The following is a 25588-nucleotide window of genomic DNA, read 5'->3' on the forward strand; positions in this document are numbered from 1 at the left end:
TGCATATAGCTGGCTGGCTTACCAGGTCCTTTATGCAGCTGAATTTACAAGGTGACACCAAGTTAAGATAAGTAAAGTTCCAGTTTGGGTGCCTCCATTTCCCTCCCCTGAATCCTGATCCACTGGCTGCCAAAGCCAGAAGGGGTCTCAGGTAGGGTGCTTAGTCATGGGGAAAGCTCTTGTGGTTGGCCCGGCAGAGGGATAGGTTTCACTTCTTCACAATCTGAATGACATCCTCATCTTCCAACGTATGGTCTTTACCCACTTTTTGAGGATTGTGTTTCACAGACAGACCCCAGACCAGAGCGCTGTAGAGAAGGGAAATAAAAAAAATAGTCAGTGTAAATAATCACCTAGCTTCTACCCTATTTACCTGGATGCCACCTTTCTGCTCAGATTTAGCATTCTAGCTCTTAAGAACTATAGGCTTACAACAGCCAAAATCCCCTCTCCAGAGTCAAGGACCAAACTCAAAGCCCAGAGGTATTAGCTTTCCCGGCAGTATAGCACAATGGCACCTTCAGATACAAAGTGGCAAAAAATTTTGGAAGTTGTGTGGTTCCTCTTCTTCCAGAGCCAATTTAGGAAAGTCAAAGAGAAAAAACACAAATGAGAAATGTTACAAGACTAATTTAAAATTAAAAGGAAAAAATAAGGGTTATAGAAAAATACACTGAAATAATTCAGACTGAAAACTGATTCTTATACTGTCAGTTACAGACTGTTACTGAATACGAGTTTTTATTGGGTCTACTAAAACCATAAAGCACCTCCCTCCTCAGCCATGCTAGGAAAATTCTTCCTCCCTCCCAAGACACCGTAACTAGTATGTTCTCCTGATTTTTTGAATTTATGAAGATAATTTTTATCTACAGGCCTCCAATACTAAAAATTTGTTGTGCTAGTAACGGAAATTGAACAAAACATTAAGACCTGCCTCACAGAGGCTAAGAATCTTGTACCAAGCGATAGAAAAAGGTGGCCATGTTGTTATTATATGGTCTTTGCAACAAAACATCTTTAAAAACCTATGTTCCAAAAAGAAATCACTGAACGAGATTTCACTTTGTGGAAAACATAAATGACAGTTACAGATACAACACCATTAGTAAAACAAATATACATAAAATTTTTCAATGCACTAACAAGCAAGATAAATGCAAGGTGACCATTTTATAATCTTAAACTAGAAAACTAGTTTTTAATAATCATATTCAATGCCTGCAGCAATATCAGTGCCTCCTATTTTATTGATGGCAGTGTAAACAGGTTCAGCCCTTTTGGAGAGCAATGCACCAAAACATATCAAAGGCCATATTATTACTAATCCTAGATTAACGTAATTAAAAGGGAAAGGCCTGTGTATGAAGACAAGAAAACTATGTAAAGTAGCAAAAAATGCAAAAAACATGGTTATAAAAATGATGTGAATCTTGCAACACACAGAAAACACATAGTAAATGATCAAAGGACATGTACATGTGGTCAAGGACATAAAAAGAATGCAACAAGGACAAATGTTATAATTAGTAGGCCTAAAGCTGAATCTTTATTAAGATGGTTAAAATGCTCTTTGTTTCATCATCAAAAAAAAAAAGATGGGTGCCTTGGGTGGCTCAGTTCATTAAGCATCCAACTCTTGATATCGGCTCAAATCATGATCTCAAGGTTTGTGAGATCAAGCCCGGCATCAGGCTCTGCACTGACAGCCTGGAGCCTGCTTGGGATGCTTTTTCCCTCTCTCTCTGCCCCTTCCCAGTGCATGTGCTACAAAATTTTTTAACTTTAAAAATTAAAAAAAAAGAAAGAAAACAGAAAAATAGCAACCAAACAAAACTCTGTTTGTTTTTTTTTAATTCTTTTAATTTTTTAAATGTTTATTTTATTTCTGAGGGAGAGAGAAACAGAGCACAAGCAGGGGAGGGGCAGAGAGAGAAGGAGATACAGAATCCAAAGCAGGTTCCAGGCTGTCAGCACAGAACCTGATACAGGGCTCAAACTCACAAACTGTGAGATCATGACCTGAGCTGAAGTCAGATGCTTAACCAGCTGAGCCAGCCAGGCACCCCTCTATTTGCTTTGATAGGTCTCTTCTCCAAAATATTTTTCTCCCTCCTCATTTAATTCCCTGGCTAACTTACAGTTCTCTAGAGGCTTAGAACAGCGTCCTGCCACCATGGAAGGTAAGAATTATCTAGAAATCTATCACATTTGAAAATGGAAAATATCTAACTTCACAAGACTCTCCTGCATTAATTGAAATATATGCTAAAATATAATGGTTTGAGGATAGTGAAAATTAGCACCTGCACATGGAATTTAGTTACTTTGGATTAAAGGAATGTCAGGCTTAATAAAGGTCTTCACTCTTCTAATATTCTTAGGATCAGCAACAAGTTTTTTTTGTTGTTGTTGTTTATTTTTCAGAGAGAGACAGAGCATGAGCCAGGGAAAGGAAGAGAGAGGGAGAGAGAGAAAGATACAGAATCTGAATCAGGCTCCAGCCTCTGACCTGTCAGCACAGAGGGTGACATGGGGCTTAAACTCGTAAACTGCGAGATCATGACCTGAGCTGAAGTCAGACATTTAACTGACTGAGCCACCAGGCACCCCAAGTATTTTTATTTTTTTTATTTATTTATTTTTTTTAATTTTTTTTTCAACGTTTTTATTTATTTTTGGGACAGAGAGAGACAGAGCATGAACGGGGGAGGGGCAGAGAGAGAGGGAGACACAGAATCTGAAACAGGCTCCAGGCTCCGAGCCATCAGCCCAGAGCCTGACGTGGGGCTCGAACTCACGGACCGCGAGATCGTGACCTGGCTGAAGTCGGACGCCTAACCGACTGCGCCACCCAGGCGCCCCGAGTATTTTTATTTTTTTACGTATATTATTTTTTTTATTCTTTTACATTTATTTATTTTTGAGAGGCAGAGAGAGACAGAGTACAAGCAGGGGAGGGGGAGAGAGAGAGAGAGGGAGACACAGAATCTGAAGCAAGCTCCAGGCTCTGAGCTGTTAGCACAGAGCCCACGATGGGGCTCAAACCCACGAAACGTGAGATCATGACCTGAGCTAAAGTCAGGTGCTTAACTAACTGAGCCACCCAGGCACCCCAAGTTTTATTTTAATTTCAGTCAGTTAACAGTGTCCTATTAGTTTCAGATGTACAATATAGTGATTCAACAATTCATACATCACCCAGTGCTCAACAAGACAAGTGTGCACTCCTTAATCCCTATCACCTATTTAACTCATCCCACCACCTCCTAGTCACCTCCCCTTTGGTAACCATCAGTTTGTTTCCTATAATTAAGAGTCTGTTTCTTGGTTTCTCTCATTGGTTTTGTTTCTTAAATTCCACACGAGTGAAATCATATGGTATATTTTTCTCTTATTTCACTTAGCATTATACTCTCTAGATTCATCCATATCATTGCAAATGGCAAGATTTCATTCCTTTTTATGGCCAAATAATATTCCAGTGCATGTATGTGTGTGTATACATCTTCTTTATCCATTCATCAATCAATGGACAAAAAACAAGTATTTTTAAAATGTCATTATTTCCATATTTTCCTGATCTTCTACAATGATTTTCTATTTTCTTCAATTTCAAAACAACTTTTTAAATTTCAGCCCATAGAGTTGAAAAGAACTATTCATAGATACTGTAATCCAGTTAGTTAAAATATTTCTCAAAGGGTTATAGGTTAAAATTCTGAACTACTACATATATATATACATATATATATATGTGTGTGTATATACACACACACACACACACACAAACACACACACACACACACATATACACACACACACTAGAATTAAGTAAATAAGTAGATTAAGTAATGATAGCCAGGTTTCTCATGGTTGAACAAAGATGTTAAAAATAAGAAAAAGGAAAAGGAATTAAAATAAACCCTGTGGTGTCGAACTGGAATCAGAGGTAACCATATAAGCTCACAGGTTTTTGGTTTTTATTTATGTATTTATGTATGTATGCATGTATTTATTTATTTATTTATGAAAGAGAAAGAAAAAATGTGTGTGTGTGTTTATGTGTGTATCAGCAGGGGAGGGGCAGAGAGAGGGAGACAGAAGCACCATCAGTGCAGAGCCCAATGCATGGCTTGATCTCCGACCATGAGATCACGACCTAAGCCGAAACGAGAATCGGATGCTTAACTGACTGAGCCACCCAGGCGTCCCTAAGTTCATGGTTTTTAAGATAAGGATGCGAGGGTGGGTAAACAGATGGATAAATAGGAAGGACAAGAGAGACACAGAAATAAAGATGTAAGCATGGGTTAGTATCCATACATACACTTCCTAGCTGTCTGCTGAAACGGCCTATAAACAATGATAGCCCACTAACAATGAACACACCTAGCACACACATCTTGAATACCAGGGCTTCTTGGAGAAGTGACTGATTCCAGGGGTGGTGCAGGGAAAAATCATTATGAATCAGGAACATCTAGTAGTGCCAAAAAGTAAGGAAATGCTTAAAAAAAAAAAAAAAAAAAAAAAAAAAATGGCAGTTTACTAAAAGAACACAGGAGCCAACTGAAGGAGTTCTTAACTGCCAAACCTAGAACACTTTGAGTAACAAAATAATGGTAGTACTGGATTATGGCCCATGGAAAAAATACCCAACAGCTCATACCAATATAATTATGAATTAAATTAATAGGAGAGAAGCAATAGCTCTAATTCACAGAACTCCAGTAAATAAATGTAAAATCAAAGAGGGAAATAAAGAATCACCATTAGACAAACAACACTGCAATAAAAGTTGCCAACAAGCTCCACTGATAGGTACTAAAATCAGCAAGAAGAGAAACATGATTTGCATAGTCTCAGAGTAACTCCCCCAAAATATTTATCAAATACAAAGAAAGAAAAGTACTATTTTTACAGTAAAGAATCCGAACCAACACCAACTTCACCAAGTGATTAAAGTAAATATCACTATCAATAGGATATACTGACATCATGATTCTTGTGATAGGATGCATTGAGGATATGTCATAGTTTTTGTGATATTCTTACCAAAAATGCATGTCACTTCAGTCGTGAGAGAACACTGAACAAACCCAAAGTGAGAGACATTCTACAGAATAACTGACCAGTACTCTTCAATGTGCCAAGGTCATCAAAGACAGTGAAAGGCTAAAGAAATATTACTGGGAGACTGAAAAACTGGAAGACTAAGGAGAAGTAACAACTACATGCCACGCAGATTCCTGAAACACAAAATGGACACTGGTAGAAAAGGTATTAAAACTCAAATAAAGGGCACCTGGCTGGCTCAGAAGAGCATGTGACTCATGGGGCGCCTGGGTGGCTCAGTCAGTTGAGCGTCCGACTCAGGCTCAGGCCATGATCTCACGGCTCGTGAGTTCGAGCCCTGCATTGGGCTCTGTGCTGACAGCTCAGAGCCTGGAGCCTGCTTCTGCTTCTGTGTCTCCTTTCTCTCTGCCCTAACCCACTCGCATTCTTTCTCTCTCTCTCAAAAATAAAATAAACATTAAAAAAAAAAAAAATTTAAAAAAAAAAAAAGAAGAACATGGGACTCTTGATCTCAGGGTTGTGAGTTCAAGCCCCATGTTTGGTGTAGGATTACTTAAATAAAAAAAATAAATAAATCTCAAATAAGGCCTAAAAATTAGTTAATACTATACCAATGCTAATTTCTATTCCTGATAACTGTACTATGGTTATGTGAGCTGGTAACATCAGAAATGTGGTGAGGGATATAAGGAAACTCTTTACCTAATTTTTCAACTTTTCTGTAAGTCTAAAATTAGCTCACTTAGCTCAAAATATAATGTTAGAATTTTTTTTTTCAGCCTGCATCAGCAATGAAAAGTATATGAAAGAGATTTAGGGAAATTTACCCATGCTTAAGGTTTAGAGTGGGTCTCAGTAACCACTGGAGGCCAATATGATGCTGGCAAGAAGAATTCACATTTGTGTTTGCCAAGAGGAATATGAATTAACAGAATAAAGTCAGAGCCCTCTGTACTGTCAGCTCTCCTGACCCGATGAGGTTTCTAGGGCTCTTCCTGCTCCAACTTAGCATGGTTTTAGGAAGACATTGCAGAGTTCTAACCAAGCAAGCATTTCAGCAGTCTCCCTGATGCCCGTTTTCTTTAATGCTACACTAAGAATTGGTAGTTAGTGGAATCAGTAGCTCCCATGGAAAAGAAGGCACTACATGCCCATGATACTTACTATTTAAATTCTTTGATAAGATTTTTGTGAATCTTCATGCAGAAATCCTCCACCGTGGTCCTAGAATAAGGCAGTACCACTGGGGATGTATAATCTGGCAACTGGCCTTTGGGTTTGGTGTAACTAGGACAGAGAGGGAGCAGAGGTTGCTTACTTCTTGAGAACGTTTCATGTGTTAAATGCAAATCAACCCTCCATCACCCCTGAGAAGATCAGACACAGATAACTTTCAACTTGAGGAAGAAAGTGCCCACAATATGGCCTGGCACATGATAGAAATTAATATACTTGTATCTCCAAAAAGAGACAAATTATGTTAATGAGTTCCAGGAAGTATCATTTTAGGACAGTCTGGTTTAATTCCTACAGCAATATGACCCTTTCCACTAAGACTTACATCCTCACTAGCTTCAGATAGTCCCAGATCTTTTCCAATAGGTCGTCAAAATTCCAACGGTGATGGGCAGAAATGGGGACACAGTGAGGCACCTTATAGATGATATCCAATTCCTCAATGGAGATCTGATCAATCTTATTCAATACATAAATACAAGGGATATAAACTCTACAGAAATAGAATAAAATAAGACATTAGTCTGGAGCCTTTGACAAAACTCTCAGTGTGATTATTAGCATCTCTTTGCTCAGGACCCCAAATCAGAGATTCTCAAGAGGCGCAAGAGGCAGATCAATCCCTCAATCCCTCCCCACGAAAGGCTTCCTACCAAAATAAGGTCAAATGTCTGAAAAAGTAAACTATGGGTTGAGAAGTAACAAAACTCAGGCCCTAGTCTGAGCCATGCAGCTAATTACTGAGAGATCATACTGCAATAGAAGAAACACAAGCTTTGGAGTCACACAGACTAAATCTACTCCCACCTTTGTCACTTCCTAGATGTAAGTCCCTGGGAAAGTCTCAGAGTCAATTTCCTACAAAGTTGTTTTATGAATTATAAATGTAAATAAACTTTTAATAACATGTTTCATGATAATTTTTTAAATAAAAAACATAACATCTGGCAAAGTCACAATCCTAATGTCCAATCAATAGGGCAGCCAAGGCTACTAATTACTGATAGCAAGCCACAACTTCTCATGCTTCAACGTTTATTTATTTTTGGGACAGAGAAAGACACAGCATGAATGGGGGAGGGGCAGAGAGAGAGGGAGACACAGAATGGGGAACAGGCTCCAGGCTCTGAGCCATCAGCCCAGAGCCTGACGCGGGGCTTGAACTCACGGACCGCGAGATCGTGACCTGGCTGAAGTCGGACGCTTAACCGACTGCGCCACCCAGGCGCCCCCTTCTCATGCTTCAAATACCTCACTTATACAATGGCCTAACTCAAAGAATTAGCCTTTGCTTGTTTTCAAATGAAAATCAAATAAATCCATCCAACAAATAGAAACAAATGAACAGGAAAGCAACTAAAAAATATTATGCTCAATAAGAAACTCTTAAAAACTGAGAATAGGGGTGCCTGGGTGGCTCAGTCGGTTAAGCGTCCGACTTCGGCTCAGGTCATGATCTCACGGTCCGTGAGTTCGAGCCCCGCGTCGGGCTCTGTGCTGACAGCTCAGAGCCTGGAGCCTGCTTCAGATTCTGTGTCTCCCTCTCTCTCTGCCCCTCCCCCGTTCATGCTCTGTCTCTCTCTGTCTCAAAAATAAATAAACGTTAAAAAAAAAAAATTTTTTTTTTAAATAATAAAAAAAAAACCTGAGAATAAACTGAGGGCTGATGGGGGGGTGGGAGGGAGGGGAGAGTGGGTGATGGGTACTGAAGAGGGCATCTTTTGGGATAAGCACTGGGTGTTGTATGGAAACCAATTTGACAATAAATTTCATATATTTAAAAAATAAATAAAAGGAAAAAATTAAAATTAAAATTTAAAAATAATAATAAAATAAAAAATAATAAAAAATATTATGCTCAAATGCCAGGAAAAATTTTTACAGTAGCTTAAATTATTAATTTAAAATACTAATAATAGTACTTTTTCATGAAATAGGGCTTTAGCTACATTCCCTTAGGTTACCCTTAGAGAGAACAGATACAGCCCAGCATGTTGAGTTCTACAGGATAGCCTACAGGCTTTCTCAGATGGATTAATTCTGGGACAGCAGATTGTGAACTACTCCCTTCCACCATTGTATGACACAGCTTAGGGGACAACCTAGTTCACAGCAAATAACTGAAATGGGGAATTTAACCATCATAACCAAATTTAAGAGCAAAGAAGGGGGGCGCCTGGGTGGCGCAGTCGGTTAAGCGTCCGACTTCAGCCAGGTCACGATCTCGCGGTCCGTGAGTTCGAGCCCCGCGTCAGGCTCTGGGCTGATGGCTCAGAGCCTGGAGCCTGTTCCCGATTCTGTGTCTCCCTCTCTCTCTGCCCCTCCCCCGTTCATGCTCTGTCTCTCTCTGTCCCAAAAATAAAAAAAAAAAAAAAAAAAAAAAAAAAAAAAAAAAAAAAAGAGCAAAGAAGGATGTTAGAAATCAAAACCAATTTCAATTTACAAAAACCAAAATCAATTTACAGCTAACAAAACCAAGGCCCACTATTTATCTGAGATACTAGCACAGCTAGAGTTAGAATCAAGATATCCAGAATTAGAATATCCAGATTCATAATCCAATGTTTCCACTACAAGGCTTAAATTGAAACTCAAGCACCAGACTGTACATGTAGTCAGTACCTGTTTCCTTCCACCACATCAATAAGGTCATCTGCTGTGGCATCACTACGCAGAGTCACATCAGCATTGTGAATTTTGTATTCAGCCAAAATGCTTTTCACAGTTTCAGCATCCAGCTCACTCTGAGGGCACTAAATGAGCACAGAAGACAGTAACTGGTCACAGAGCAAAAAGATCTCCCAAGAGTATCCATCATTGTACCCGAATAATTCTAGCTAAGGAGCAAGTTCATTTCTAAAGTCTGTTATCCTGGATGAGAGTAAATGACTTTTATTAGCAAATACTTGAAAACTAATAATCTTTCTAAACTCAAATGAAGGTGCTATAGACTGAATCACTCCCACCCAAATTCATATGTTGAAGTCCCAACCGCAGTATCTCAGAATGTGACCTTTAGGGTTAAAGACAGAGTCTTGAAAGAGTTAACTAAGTTAAAATGAGGTCATATGAATGAGCCCTAATTCAATGTGACTGATATCCTTACAAGAGAGGGAGATTAGGATACAGACACACAGAAGGAAGACCATCTGAAGACAAAAAGGGAAGACAGCCATCTACAAACCAAGGAGGGGCCTCAGAAGAAACCAACCCTGCTTGTACCTTGATCTCAGATACCCAGCACCTCTAGAATTAAGAGAAAATAAACTTCTGTTGTTTAAGCCACCCAATCTATATAGCAGTTTATCATGGCAGCCTTAGCAAAAAATTCAGAAATAATATGAAATGTTCAAATTCAATTATGACAGGATAACGGGAAAGATCTTTTGGGCAGGACAGCTTAACTTTATGCTAGTCATATTATCTGGACCTCTAGAATGTTAAATGTTGTAGGAAATTCTCAGACCTCAATTATATGACTTAGAAGCAAGCAGCATGGAGCAAACTGATTACTCCTCCAATATGAAACATTTTCTTTACTTGGCTTCCAAGATTTCAAACTCTTCTGGTTCTCCTCCTTCTTTCTCTAAGAAGTCTTATTTGCTGGTTCTTCCTATCTCCCCAATCTATAATCATGGGGTGGGAGTTGGGGAGGAAGCTCCATCCCTGAACCTCTTTTCTATTTATACTTACTTCCTAGTGATCTCAGCTAAGCCCATGGCTCTACAGTTGCTAACCAGCAAATTTGTACCTCCAGCCTTGATTATTCCTCATATGCCTATTTGATGGTAATACTTGGATGTCTCACTAGCATCTCAAACCGAATGTCCTGATCTTCCCCTCCCCCCAATCCTATCCTACCCAAAGTGCTACCATTTTAATACTAAGAGTCTATTTTTCCAGCTGAGGAAAAAATCTTATAGTCCTCTCTCTCACAACCCACATCCAAGTCAGGTGTAATTCCTACCAGCTACTTCCAACATCTTTTGACAATCAAGCACTTCTATCTCCCCCACTGTTACAACCCCACCAACACTCTCCATCCCTTTTCCCTAGTTTAATTTTTAGATTTATCATCATCTAATATACTGTATGGACTCATTAATTTTGTTCGTTACTTTTCCACACAGAATGTAAGGACAGAGATTTCTGTCTATTTTGCTCCCTCTTCCAACCTCCCTCCCTTCCCAACAAGGGCCTAAAACAACATTTTGCCCATGGTAGGCGCTCTATAAATCTGTGTTGAATGAATGAAAACACTTGATATTAGTAGCCATCTACTTTATGCAAGCATTAAGACTGGTCTATACTCCCATACCATACCAAAAAATAACCTAAAAGAAGAAATGAAGTTGCAAAGGTAAGTCTGAGATTGATTCTTGTCCTACTCTGTCAGTCATTACAAGGTTGTTGTGTTACCTCAGTTAGTGCTAGAAGCCAGGTAATTTCCAAATGTCAACATCCTTCCACCCTAGTTCCTTCAGCAGCCTGTCCCACCCATGTCACCTCCACTTACGGTGGCTGTGAGATTAATGCCTCCTTTATCCTTCTTCTTAAAGCCAATGTTAGGGGGTTTGCTGTTCAAACGAATGCCAAAGCCTTCCAGCTCATTTTCAATTATCTTTTTATGCCCCAAAGGTTTCAGGACATCCAGAACAATCAGGATCAAGTTACATGTTCGGGCCACTGAAGAATGGAAAAAATAATTTATATGTAAGCAAAGGTCACTAAAGACTTAACTAAGCCAAATACTCAAAAGCTGGAGTATTGAGAGGGGTAGAATCCCATTTAGAAACAAAGGACTTTTTTTCCCTATTAATATAAAGACACACATGAAGTTCTTAAGGTTACCAAATTCTATCCCAGAAGTCAATTTGCAATGTATGCCTTGTTTTCTCCTGGTATCTCTAAAAGATGTGTTAACTTCTAGATACACTAGCAGAAAAACAAGTCAGAATGAAGATAAGAACCAGGCAATAACCTAAATCCCTGAAAAAGTTTAGAAAGATTTAAAACAGTAAAAATTCTAAAAAAGATCATCTGCTTAGCATATTTTTAGTCAACTTTATTACCAGCATAATTATATACACATATATTATATATTATCAGTGTAATTAAAAAAAAAAATAAACTGTGTCCATGTCATACAGTTTAATGACAAATATATATACCTGTATGGCCACCCATAAGCAAGCAGGATACAGAACATTTCCATCACCTCTGAAATCAATCTTCCTCTTGATTCCCATTCAACTACTCATCTGCTTTCTGTCACATAGGTTAGTTTGGCAATTTTTAAAGTTTCATATACATGGAATAATACAAAATACAGTCTTTTGTTCCTGACCGTTTTAATTTAGCATAATGTTTCTGATATTCATCCACGAATAACTTTTAACATATGATTCTATAAATAGTTAAAATTAGTAATTCAATACAAAGGTAGAATAAAAACACTTTCAAACATGAAAAAAACAGAAAAATTTACCTATCAATTTATCTTTTTTCTGGTAGTTTACTAAAGAATGTGCTTCAGCAAAACAAAAATGACCCCCAAAAAGAACACCGACTCTAGGAAACAGAGGATTCCACACAAGAACACAGAAGAAAGTCTCAGGATGACAGCCATGCAAAAGAGTTTAGCACTGCACTATCCAATATAGACTCCACTAGCCACCTGGGCTATTTAAATTTAAACTAATTAAAGTGAAAAAAAATTGAAATTCAGTTCCTTAGTCATATTAGGCACATTTAAAGCACTCATCAACCACACATGCTTAGGGGCTACCATACTGGAGAGCATAGATTCAGAACATTGCACTCCTGGACAGTGCTGATCTAGAAAGCAACCAATCCAGATTAAAGCAAGAAGACAGGGTGCCTGGCTGGCTCAGTCAGTAGAGCATGTGACTCTTGATCTCCGGGTTGTGAGTTCAACCCCCACCCTGCATGTGGAGCCTACTTAAAAAAGACAATAAAATTAAAAAGAAAGAAGACAGGGTACAGGACAGTAGTGTCAGGGTTGTGGGGAAAGAATGAAATCAGTAACTCTTGAGCTATATTTAAGTATCTAGAAAAATACTGATGGATAAGCATTTGATCTGTTAGAATATTTGAAAAATAGTAGCAAACACAGAAATGTAAATAAAACAAAACAATTACTAACTCCATGAAAAACAAATTTCAAAAACAGATTCAAGAGAAAAGAAGCAAAGTCACAACACACTACTTATCTTAGCATTGAACAAAAGTTATACATTCATTACATAATAATGTAAATTACAATTGATAAGTTAACTACAAACTGTGATATAATTTCTTTGAAAGACAAGGGGTAGGTGGGGACCTGGCTGGCTCAGTCAGTGAAGCAAGCGACTCTTAACCTTGGGGTTATAAATTCAAGCCCCGTATTAGGTGTAGAGATTACTTAAAAATAAAATCTTGGGGCCCTTGGGTGGCTCAGTCAGTTGAGCATCCAACTTCAGCTCAGGTCATGATCTCACAGTTCGTGAGTTAGGGCCCCATATCAGGCTCTCTGCTGTCAGCGCAGTACTGGCCTCGGAAAACTCTGTTCCCCTCTCTCTCTGCTCTCCCGCTCACACGTGCACCTCTCTCTCTCAAATAAACATTAAACACAAAAAAATTTTTTAATAAAATCTTAAAAAAAAAATAGGAAAAGTCGTATGGAGTATAAGAGAGCTAATTCTCAACCATGACATGAAACCAACAGATGATATCTAAAATTAATTAATTAATCATGAAATGGCAATATAAGCATAATATTTAAAAATATGAAGGCAAGGGTGCCTGGGTGGCTCAGTCAGTCAACCAACTCTTGATTTCAGCTCAGGTCATGATCTCGCAGTTCTTGAGTTCAGCCCCACATTAGGCTCTGTGCTATTGGTGCAGAGTCTGCTAGGGATTCCCTCTCTGCCCCTCCCTAGTTCACACGTGTGTTCTCTCTCTCTCTCTCTCCCTCCCTCCCTCAAAATAAATGAACTTTAAAAAAAAAAAATGAAGGTAAAAAACAGAAAGAACCGTTGAAGAGTTGACAATATTTGCCAATGGGGAATGACGGTGGAGGTGAGGAGAGGTGGAGTAGCAGATTGTTGCAATTTATGACTGGTCTTTTAAAACATTTTTACTTTTTTTTTTTTTTTTTTTAACGTTTATTTATTTTTGAGACAGAGAGAGACAGAGCATGAACGGGGGAGGGGCAGAGAGAGAAGGAGACACAGAATCGGAAACAGGCTCCAGGCTCTAAGCCATCAGCCCAGAGCCTGACACGGGGCTCGAACTCACAGACCGCAAGATCGTGACCTGAGTTGAAATCGGACGCTTAACCGACTGCGCCACCCAGGCGCCCCCATTTTTACTTTTTTTAAAATGTTTATTTATTTTTGAGAGAGAGAGAGAGAAAACAAGCAGGGGAGGGGCAAAGACAGAGGGAGACACAGAATCCAAAGCAGGCTCCAGGCTCCAAGCTGTCAGCATAGAGCCCGAAGCAGGGCTTGAACTCACAAACCACAAGATCATGACCTGAGCAGAAGTTGACACTTAACCAACTGAGCCACCCAGGCACCCCTGTAACATTTTATTCTACATAAAAGAAGAAGGAAAGACATGGGTGGAAGTCAGGAAACCCGAGTTCTAGTTCTGAATCCTTCTGAATCTGCCACAAACAGTGCTACACTGGACTGAAGCACTTCACTTTTCCTGTCCTTAATGTTTCTCCTCAAATGGAGATCTGGATTGTTACTCTCTGAGGTCCCTTCAGGTTCTTACATTCTATTCCAGTAAGAAGTCAAGTAAAACTATGCCCTTCATTGTAGTAAAATCTCTAAGTCCAACAGTCCCCATCTAAAGCAACAGTACCTGATAAAGGGATGATATCCCAGAATGGCGGCAGCCCTGGACCACTCACCTGCAATGACTTGACGGCCTCTGCCTTTCCCATCCTTGGCACCCTCAATGATACCTGGAAGATCCAGGAGCTGCAAGATTAAGGATGGGGAAAGGAGAGAAGGAAAAAAAAAAAAAAAAACACAAAAAACAGTCATAAATCTAAACAGATCAAATAGAATAATTTATTTTTCAAGTATCCAAAATATAAAGGATTCAAATCTGATCTTCCTTATAAGCTGTGTATTACTTTACTATGCATCCAAATGTCAGCTACAAGTTTTTTATATACTTTACATCTAGTTTAAAATGTCTAACAACCCTGAGACCAGGATATTGGCTGAGGTTCATACAGGTTAAGTGATTTGCCCAAAATCACAGTCCAAATCAAGTAAGATCTTAATTTTCTGAAACCAATATTGCACTGTATGTTGGCTAACTAAAATTTAAATCAAAAAAAAAAAAAAAACCCTCACATTTTGAGGGCCAAACTCATTATTCTGCATTAGTATTCCCCTAATATTCCCCTTCTTTTCAGAAGGTTGAGCCCCCCACACCAATTCCTTACTGTAGACAATAGCCGTATCTTGATATTCACATGATACACTCAGAGCTTTGCCAATCTTCCAAATTGCCCAATTCACAAAAATTTCTGCAGTCATTCTTAAGCTGGTGAGCACAGAATAGTCACCTGCAAAACCTTTTTAAATGCAGATATCTGAGCCCCATCCTGCAAATTCTAATTTAGAAGAGCAAAGTTCACATATTGATATGTACTTCAAAAGGCTCCATGGGTGACTCTGATGTGTGTTCCCAATTGAAAATGACCGCTCAAATGCCCAGAAAATGCAGTAAAGTAAAACTTAAGAGAAGTCCTACTGTGTATACCTAACAGTAAGAACATAAAAACCAACTTCATAGCACACAAATCAAATGCACATCTCAGCAAAATTGCAAACTATTAGTCATAAGCCCTTAAGAGTCCACTGAAAACAGTTAAGAGCATATACAAAATCTGAAAATACCAAGGGTCCACTGCATGGCCAATATTAAATTATCCACATAAATGGACAAGGAACAGAGTTGCAGCTCATCAAAACATCATTTAAAACTAGCTTTTGCTATAAGCCCATCTGACCTTATAAAAACACACTTCACATTAAATAAACCACAATGAAAAAGAATCCAGAAGGTGTTTAAACAGTTCAACTTTTCCTTTCAAGAACCTACTCAAATCTCCTCCCTATTCTTCACTACATAATAATGTTACCTTCTCTAAGACTAATATAACACAACAAAATCCTCTCTCTTCACAAAAGATAATGCATGTTGAATACATCAACCTTGTCTTGGAAACTTTAGTTACTCTGATTTACAAGGCTACATGGGAAGTAATAAGCACACCAGATCTTGATTTCTAAACATCATTCTCCAATAAAAGAAACTAGAGTTCCTTCAGAAGTGGTTGACTTCAGGGCTAGAGCAGGGAAAAAAATCTAAGATTAGCATTGTCTTGCCAAAAAATAAGTACTCTCAAAAAGATGGGGGCTTATGGAAAAGAACACAAGAGCCAACCTGAAGGAGATCCTAATTGTCAAAACTGGAACAATACGAGTAGTAAAATAATGGCAGTACTGGACTATAACCCATAAAATAAATATCCATGAGCCTACATTGATACATACTATTGAATAAATAAGACAGAAAAATTCTTCCAAACAGAATTCCAATTAAAAACATGTAGTAGGAAAGAGAAAAAAAAAGAATCACTATTAGGCCAGAAGCAGAGTAATAACTACTGCAGACAGGATCCAAAGATGAACGCTAAAATGAGTGGGCAAGTTTGAGAAACAGGATTTGCATCTTCTCAAAGTACCTCCCCCAAGATACTTATTAACTACAAAAAGAAAGGTAATAACTTTTTAAAAAAGAAAGATAATAGCTTTACAGTAGAGAAATCCTATAGATACTAATGTATTTAACCAACCAATGCAGGTCAGCAACAGCATTTAAAACATGTAACATCATGAATCCCATGATAAGATGCACTGAGAAGGACACACCATCACTTCAGGGCATTCTTGTCAAAAATATATTAAAACCTCAGTCTAATTATGAGAAAATATCAGACAAACCCAAACTGAGGGACATTCTACAGAACAATTACTCAGTACTCTTTAAAGGACAGGACAGAGTAATTATTACGGACAGCAGGAGAATGAAAAAAAGGACAGGACAGAGTAATTATTACGGACAGCAGGAGAATGAAAAAAAAGAACTAAATGCACCATGGAATGAGAAGGCATTTGGTGGGAAAATTGGTAAAAATCTGCAGTCTGTAGTTTAGTGATCACTGCATCTATATTAATCTATCTCTAGTAATTCTTCTGTGATTATGTAGAATATTAACATAAGAGGCATCAAGATGAGTGATACAAGAGAACCTCAAAATAATTACGCTGAATGAAAGAAGCTAACCAAAAGAGAGTACGTTTATATTTACACAATGGTCTTATTTATACACAACTCAACCTGTAAACTAATCTGCAATGACAAAATATAAATAAGTAATTGCTTGGAGATGAAGGGGACCATGAGGGAGGGGGCATTTGGAAATTTCTGGGGTTGGTATGTTCACGATCTTGATTGTGGTGATGTTTTCACCAGTATATAGCTATGTCAAAAGTAACTAAATTTTATACTTTATCTAGTCTATTGTATGTAAATTATACCTCAATAAAGAGGTTTGAAAAAAACAAAAAGTTCATCATCAGTTGTTCCTAGAAATTAAGTCTAGAGTCTACTTCAACTCTCCCAAAGAGTCTATAATCTAACACTTAGTAAATCTCTTTCTGCTATATATATTATATATGATATATATAATATATATAACTACATATACTTAATTATATAATTATAACCTAATTATATATTTTACACAATATATATTCTATATAATAATTATATAAGTATAATATAATATATATTATATATATATACACATAACATAAGCAAAAGGCTTTACTATATACACTGAACCTCGCTGATGCTATCAAAAACTCAAAAGGAAAATCCATCTGGGTAATCTAAAACTCTTAAACATAGAATATGACTATAATATCATATAAAACAGCATCTGAAAGACAATATTACACTGAGAGAAAAGAACACAAGTTTTCTACCTATGGCAGCTAAAACGCAGGGGAAAATTTATTGAGGCCCTAGAAAGGTAAAAACAACTTAATTTTAGCTTGTCTTGAGAGGGAAATATCTTTAAGGTCAGAATGAACCATTTAAATGTGGCAACTAAATTTCAGACAATATCAAGGCACATTCAGGGTGATATGGCTGTAGACGTGGCAATCAAATTTCATTCAATAAAATAACGCATGCTTAACATATCTGAATTTCATATTACAACCAAGAGATAAGAAAAGAATAAATATTTGTTTAAATCATGAAACTGTAGGATTTTAAGAATTCAATGTTAAACTAATTCAAACTCAAATGCCTTTAGAGGTTAAAGCAACTAACTTAAATATGCAAATCAATTATATACATAGAACAACAGGAGTGCTAGGGACACTAGCAAGGTGAAAACAAGCCCCATAATTTTAAAAACTGAACATCCTCTCTGCAGGCTAATCTCCGCCTATGTGATACATCAATTTTCTTTATAACATCCCTGGTAAGTGGTGGTTCAGTCACCTCCAGACGTAGTAATTCTTTGTCTCAGGAGATACCATTCCATTTTTAGACACATTTACTATTAAAAAACATCATCCTTCCTAACAAAAAAACCCAGAAATCTCCCTCCTTATAATTCTTAGTAGTAAATGGTTCTAATTTTGTACACCTCTCCCTTCCAAGTCACAGATAATGAGTGCTCTGCCACAAAACAACCATTTAAAAAACATTCGAGGGCAGTCATCTTAATCCTGTTGTGTACTCCTTAACTTGGTTTCTGGAGAAAGTCAGAAGGGAAGGAAAAAGAGAGGAGAGTGCACAGGCAGAAAAGAAAGCACCATGCAAAAAAGGGGGAAAACACCTAAAAGGTCAGGAGACACTGAAATGAATGCTTTGTGGGAAACACAAGTAAAGAAAGGGGCTAAGTAACTCTTTATTCTGATACACTCAGAAGCCCTAAAAGAGATGTCAATGGCATCTCATCAGGGAAGAGGTTATTCTAGCAGCTGCCAAAACTATGATTATCAGTAAGACTCTGAAACAAGATGCAATCAAGCAGTGGTCCAGATATGCCCAAGCATCCTCACTCTTATTATATACATTTGAACATGGAGTACCAGAAAGATCTGCATGGGCACCTAACCAGCAGGAAAAAAAAAAGGCATTGAAAATACTACCAGGTGGAACTCCTGGGTGGCTCAGTTAAGTGTCAATTTAGGTTCATGTCATGATCTCAAGGTTCATGAGTTCATGCCCTGCATCGGGCTCTCTGCTGTCAGCTGTCAGAGCCTACTTCGGATCTTCTGTCTCCCTCTGAATCTGCACCCGCCTCCCCACCCCGCCTCCCCGCCCACCAGCTAGTGCTAGCATGCACACACTCTCCCTCTCTCTCAAAAATAAATAAACATTATGGGGCACCTGGGTGGCTCGGTCGGTTAAGCATCCAACTTCCTCTCAGGTCATGATCTCACTGCTTGTGAGTTCAAGCCCTGCGTCGGGCTCTGTGCTGACAGCTCAGAGCTTGGAGCCTGCTTCAGATTCTGTGACTCCCTCTCTCTCTCTGCCCCTCCCCTACTCATACTCTGTCTCTGTCTCTCAAAAAATAAATAAACGTTAAAAAAATTTTTTTTTAATAAATAAACATTAAAAAAAAGGAAAGAAGATATTACCAAGATACTGGTCCCTTCCTACTTCAGATTCTATAATAAAGAAGTATGAATACACTTTACAACTCTCTGCATAGCTCAGCAAGAGGGAAAACAAATGCTTATACCAAGAGTTCCCTAACAATGAGCCAAGGTACTCTGTGGCACCACAGAGAACTCAGAGTCCCATGGGATATTCTAAATTTTCAAGAGAAACAGCAATTCTTGATATATGTCAGACAATGAGGAAACTACTAGCTCCACATACTTCACAATTTCAACACTACAGCGTACTACACTGCTTTCAATTATGTCAGATCGAAATTTTGGGAAGTTAGATTTTTCATCAAAAGCATCACACAAAAATCAATGTGGAAAAGGAAACAAATGTGGTGGTATCCAATCTGATTCCATGGTTTGAGAAGTTATGTGGTACCCAACAGTGCACACATCCCATTAATAAATAACTGTAGCTGTAAGGACATAAATACTTAGGTTGTTGCTTGGACCTTACAAACTGAACCATTAGGTATTTATTTTGGCCTGGAGTGCCATGAAAAATTACTGGGAGAAGAAAAGTTGTCAGGAAATAATTACTAAGACACTAAGGGTGCTGTGAATCAAGCAAGTCTGGGAACCTCCAGCCTAGATTCAAATGTCATGGAATTCAGAATCTTAAAAAATCAGAATCTTGCTTTCTTAGCTGTGCAGCCAACAAGAATATGTTCCGTTATATCTTACATTTACGTACACCTTCTTTCATACCCAAAGGAATTCTTCATTTGGGAGCCCTAAATCTATCATCTATCTAAGAAAAACTCAGGACACTAACTTCATCAGGCCTCACGGATAAGAATTATCTTCCAAAAAGGATTTTATCATGTAATTTCTTTTTTTAAAAGCTTCTGATGGTTCCTAGCTACATATAAGATAAAATTCAACTTCCTTAGCAGGCACACAAGGGCCTTCATAATTAAGCTCCAACCTACTTTTCCGGATTCAGTTTCTACCACTCCTGTCCACACCTAAGCTTGCACCACAGCAAGCTATTTACCATTATGGCTGCCTGAAATTGCCCTTCACCTTCAAAATTCTACTTGAACTTCAAGACCCACCTCCACTGTCATTTTCTTTTCTTTTTTTTTTTTTTTTAACGTTTATTTATTTTGTGAGAGAGAGAGACAGTCAGTCCAAGGCACAGAGCCCAACATGGGGTTCAATCCTACGAACCATGAGACCGTGACCTAAGCCAAAATCAAGAGTCAGACGCTCAACCGACTGAGCCACCCAGACACTCCTCCATTGTCATTTTCTACACGAAGCTTTTTTAGTTCTACCAGACCTTCCCCCAATATACTCAGGTGAAAAAGCAGTCCCTTCTTTCTATGTGTTTTGACAGGCACTATCCCACTGTATTACTGTCTGTATGTACTACTCTATCATGCTTGCTAGACAGAAAGGGCCTAGTAGTTCAAAGGTTAAGGCCTGGCATATGCACAGCTTCCCATAAGTGCTTTTTAAATTAACGAAAGACTGGATTTCTTCCCTTCTGTGGCCTGCAGGCCTGACTCACCTGGATCTTGGCACCTTTGTATCTGATGACACCAGGCACAGTGGTCAGAGTAGTGAACTCATAAGCTGCCACCTCAGAATACACTCCCGCCAGGTTGCTAAGTAGTGTTGACTTCCCCACTGATGGAAAACCCACAAAACCAATTCGAGCATCACCTGTCTTGGCCACATCAAAACCTAAAACATCAATAAATATCAAAAAGAAGAGGAAAGTTATCTCTTAAAATGTTGAGATTCAGGTAATTCCTTTCACATTCTAGTAGTCTATCCATCTAGGACATATTTCTCCAGCTTTCTATAGTTTACCTTTCCAGAACTTAAGCACACAATACTTTCCCTAGAGCAATTAACATGGAATATTTACTTAGAAACTTTATTCTTCACTGTTATATACATTTCTAGCACCCATAGTATTTTAGGCTCGAAGGTTATATAATAATTGATCTAAAAAATGGGTTTCTTTTTTGTCTTACAAACTCTAAGAACTGTATGATTAACTAGGTTTGCTTTTCTTTTTTTTTTTTTTTTTTTTTTTTTTGGTAATGGCTGCAAACAAGTTCAAAGGCAAATTTATGGCCCTCCTCTAGGAAGTGTACAGACTTTATGACATTATTTTTGGTCCCAACCTTATCTCTCTTGTCTTCAACTTATTCTTCCTACTTACATTTCCCTTTGCACCAATATCCTTATTTTTTATTTTGTTGATGTAGGTATGTACATATTCCTGTAAGCCAATGAAAACCTCTTTGGGATCAATACAAGATATACATAAGGGCTCCTGTCTGGCTGTCTTTTTTTTTTTTTTAAACCTTTTATTGAAGCATAAAGATACACATAGAAAAGTGTCTGATTATCACAAGGCAAACCAGCTAAGTAATCAGCATCCACCACAAGAAATCATATTCACCATCTTCAGAAGCCCCCTCATCCCCCAATCCTGCTATTACTGACAAAAGAATAACTGCCATTCTGACTTCTACGACAACAGATCAGTCCCATTTGATTTCTCATTTTGGTGCAGCATTCCATTTTATAAATACAATATATCACAATGTACTTAACTATTCTGTTGATGGTCATCTGGGAGTTTTCTGCTTGGGATTAAGAACAAGTCTGTACATTTCTTTTGATGACTATATGTATGCATGTTTGATAGGCTTGCCCCCAGAAGTAGAACTCCTGGGACATAGGTTATGCCTACATTCTGAGAAAAGCATACAATTCTTGATGTTGGGGTCGTGAGTTCGGGCCCCATTGGATGTAGAGATTACAAACATAAATAAATAAACTTAAAAAAAAGATATATAGGGGTGCCTGGGTAGCTCAGTCGGTTGAGCAATCGACTTCAGGTCAGGTCATGATCTCATGGTTTGTGAGTTCAAGCCTTGTGTTGGGCTCTGTGCTGACAGCTCAGAGCCTGGAGCCTGCTTCTGATTCTGTGTCTCCCTCTTTCTCTGCCCCTCCCCCACTCATGCTCTGTCTCTGTCTCAGAAGTAAACATAAAAAAAATTTTTTAAATAAAAAAAGATATATATAGAACCCTAGTTCATTACCTAGAAAATACTCATTTGCCTTTGAAATCAGCAGACTGAAATAAGCACAGCTCAAGAATTTAGAATTAGAAAATACAAATCTACCTTGATAGACTTTTTAAAAGATTTTTGTTTTAATTAATTACTTATTTGTTTGTTTGTTTGTTCTGAGAGGGAGAGTGAGCAAGCAGGGGAGGGGCAGAAAGAGAGGAGAGAAAGAATCCCAAGCAGACTCTGCAGTGTCGGCGCAGAGCGCGATGTGGGGCTTGAACCCACAAACCGTGAGATCATGACCTGAGCTGAAATCAAGAGTCGGATGTTCAACTGACTGAGCCACCCAGGCACCCCTAAGGTTTTATTTTTAAGTAATCTCTACACCCAATGTGGGGCTCAAACTCACAACCCCAAGATCAAGAGTCACATTCTCTACTAACTGAGCCAACCAGGAGCACCTACTTTGATAGAAATTTTTTAATTATTTTTAAACCATACAGCTATGTTATTTTGATAGAAAATACACCAAAAACAAAACAAACCAATGCTGAAGAAAAACACAAACCTTCTCCTGGCCCACCACCACCACCACCTTTGGGGGTAATGAGTTCTCTACGAAGCTTAGCAAGGCGAGCCTTAAGCAGCCCTAGGTGGTGTGCTGTGGCCTTGTTCTTTTGAGTCCGAGCCATCTGTAAGGGAAGAATCACAGTCATAAATCAGAAGCAGTTCCCACAGGTTAAAACATCCAGAATGAATGCTCCCTCAAATCTGAATGATTTTTTTCCAGATCCTACTGTCAGTATACCCATTTTAGTCAGACTTAAAAAAAGGGGAGGGGGGGGTGTAAAAATCCATTCTCTTCATCACCCAGCCCATTCTCACTACAGAGCAAACAACTGAGGCCCAAAAAGAAGACATGCCCAAGGTCTTCTTTTTTTTTTTTTTACAATTAGCATTCACAGATCAAACAACTGAGGCCCAAAAAGAAGACATGCCCAAGGTCTTCTTTTTTTTTTTTTTTTACAATTAGCATTCACAGATCAGACTAAAACTGAGCTGTGGATTCCTTTTCCAATGCTTGTACCTGATATGCACCGTCTGATACAGGGTCACCACTTTCCCGATTTTAAAGAACTCTGAGCACTTCAGACAATACAATCACACAGTAATTCGTGTGGAATCAACAGCTACCACAGATGTTATCCCAGATCCATTCCCGGGGAGCAATACTCTGGGAAATTCAGCCATCAAGTAGAGATTGGGGGAAAGGGAGAAGGGTTTTGAACGCTGAAGAAAGATACTGAACGAAGTACGTGAGCTGGTCAGGGCTGGACCACAGAGAGGAAGAGGATTCGGTGTTGACCACAGAAAAGGAAGACTGAGAGGAACGATGTTCGGACAGGAGCCGAACACTGGAACGGGGTACCGACCAAGGTGCAAGGTCCGAGCTAAGGGGAGTCGGGGGGCTCCGGCGGAGGCTGAGGGGAGTGGGGGGACACGGGGCCGGGCTGAGAGGAGTCGGAGAACGCAGGCCCGGTCCTGACGCGGCTGAAGGGAGTACAGGCAAGGGCAACACTGCCGAAAAAGGAACGCTCCGAGGGAGAGTGAAGCGCCAGCTGTGCCCATTACCTCGGCTTCGATCTCCGCGATCTTGGCTAAGGTGCTGCTCATGGCGGCGAGTCACCGGGGGGCGTAGTGGCCTGCACACAGCCTACCTCCCCTCACACAGCCGCCTGCGGACCTGCTAAGGACACCAGGCGTTACTGCAGCGCGCAAGCGCGGTACTTCCTACTTCTCGCGAGAGACTTCGCGCAAGGTTCACCGCGAGATGTACAGCTTGGAGGAATCTCCTCCCCTTCAATCAACCCCGCCCCGTCCCGCGAGCCAGCGCAGTGTCATAGAGCCCGCGGGAGCGGGGGCCAGAGAGGCCGACCTGGTCTGTACCTCCCCGAGCGCGCGGAGGGTCGCGCGCCGCTCGGCCCCGCCCCACCGGACCTGCGCCCACGTACTCTTCCGCGCCCGGCCCCCCGCGCATGGTGTGTGATAGTGGCTTCTGGTTACTGCCGGACAGAGCCGCAGCCCTCCGACCTTGGGCGTGTACGCCCGGTGTGAGTGAAAAGCTCACTCAAACCATCTACTTCTCTTCCTCACCAGCACCTACGGATCCGGAGGCCCCTTTTCACAGCTGGGGACAGTCCCCGGCGAACCCCTCGGCCTCCTAGGTTGAATAGAAACTGATCTTCGGCCTGTCTCGCCCTCTTGGAAAAAGAAAATGCCCCCTTTCAGTCAGTCAAAACTATATTTAGGTGTCTGTTTTGTCTGTCCCTAACCCCGAGTGCAGTGTGTGGCACATGGTGAACCTGCAATAAGTGCATGGTTGAATGGATAAATGTCAGTACCAGTGTTTGTAACATAGCTTGTAATACTGAAAACTATGAAACTATGTTAAAGGCCTATCAGTAGGGAAATGGATAAATAACGTAAAACACTATTTGAGCCATTAAAACATAGATCTGTGAGGTCTGACTGGAAAGATGTACGGTACATACTGTTTAAAAATGAATAAATAACCACCTACGTTGTGATCCCATTTATGTCATTTTTTTTAATGAGGTGTTTATATAGGTATACGTGTATGAAAGTGCATTGTTTAAAAGTCTGAATAAAAGGATACAGTCTCAAGCTCCTAACAGTGGAATGGGATACAAGGAGAGAGGAAGAAAGACTTTAACTTGTTATTCTACATCTACGTCTTTTGAATTTTTTAAAAAGATGAATGTTATGCATGTATTACTTGTGTAATAATAAAATTAAAAATTGCAAAAGACAATTCTCTTCCCTGAATGTCTCGTGCAGAGGAAGCCAGGACATCCAGGAGCTATGCGCTGGTTTTGAAAGCAGCTTCCTGTGGGATCAATGAATTCTTGTTGATAGATTGGTTGATCCACTGGGAGTCCCTGGGCTAGGCTTAACCCACAAGGCTGGCCTCCACTCAGCCCTGGGAGGGAAGTTTATTTATATAAATTTGTAAGTAAGAACAAGTCCAACTTGCCAGAGACAGAAAAGGAGGTTTTATTAGGCATAAGGGAGGGGATGGGGAAAGGAAAGCTTTTACATTAGATCCCCAAAGGGCCTAGTAGTTTCGTTGTTCTTTTTTTTTTAACCTCAGCCTTTTCATAAATAAATTAAGGGGTGATGAGGTAATTAGATCTTCTACCATTGGTAATGGAGGAGGGAAGAAGAGGAGAGGAAGTCCAGCTGGAATGGGATATGATGATCAGTCTTAAAAGACAGATAAAATCAAATCAGCAGGTCTTTCCTAACTCAAAGTACTTAAGGAATTAATTGGCTGACAGTATCAAGGGCATCGCTGCTCTGTGAGTAGGTTCTCCTGCAACTAAGTTAACAATCTCATTGCTCAAGGACACCCCAGGACTCACC

The 25588-nt window shown here is 39.4% G+C and overlaps 1 protein-coding gene across 1 annotated transcript; it reads right to left on the reverse strand.

Moving 5' to 3' along the window:
- Positions 1-23935, reverse strand: DRG1 (developmentally regulated GTP binding protein 1). The gene is made up of 9 exons (XM_003994820.6): positions 23777-23935; positions 22713-22836; positions 20623-20798; positions 14240-14309; positions 10832-11001; positions 8938-9068; positions 6641-6808; positions 6244-6366; positions 1-308 (listed from the first exon to the last, which is right to left on the reverse strand). Exons 1-9 carry the CDS (start codon positions 23816-23818, stop codon positions 209-211), a joined length of 1104 nt encoding a protein of 367 aa, XP_003994869.1. The 5' UTR covers positions 23819-23935; the 3' UTR covers positions 1-208.
- Between the last annotated feature and the right edge of the window lie 1653 nt (positions 23936-25588).

The sequence above is a fragment of the Felis catus genome, chromosome D3, assembly GCF_018350175.1.
Source record: "Felis catus isolate Fca126 chromosome D3, F.catus_Fca126_mat1.0, whole genome shotgun sequence".
NCBI lineage: Eukaryota > Metazoa > Chordata > Mammalia > Carnivora > Felidae > Felis > Felis catus.

Excerpts from the sequence above, each read along its gene's own strand:
- DRG1 (XM_003994820.6), bottom strand. The coding sequence starts at position 23,818 with ATGAGCAGCACCTTAGCCAAGATCGCGGAGATCGAAGCCGAG. Across the intron at positions 22,837-23,776 it reads TCGCGGAGATCGAAGCCGAG|ATGGCTCGGACTCAAAAGAA; the intron begins GTAATGGGCACA and ends CTTCCCTTACAG. Across the intron at positions 6,367-6,640 it reads TATCTGAAGCTAGTGAGGAT|TTACACCAAACCCAAAGGCC; the intron begins GTAAGTCTTAGT and ends TCTCTGTCCTAG.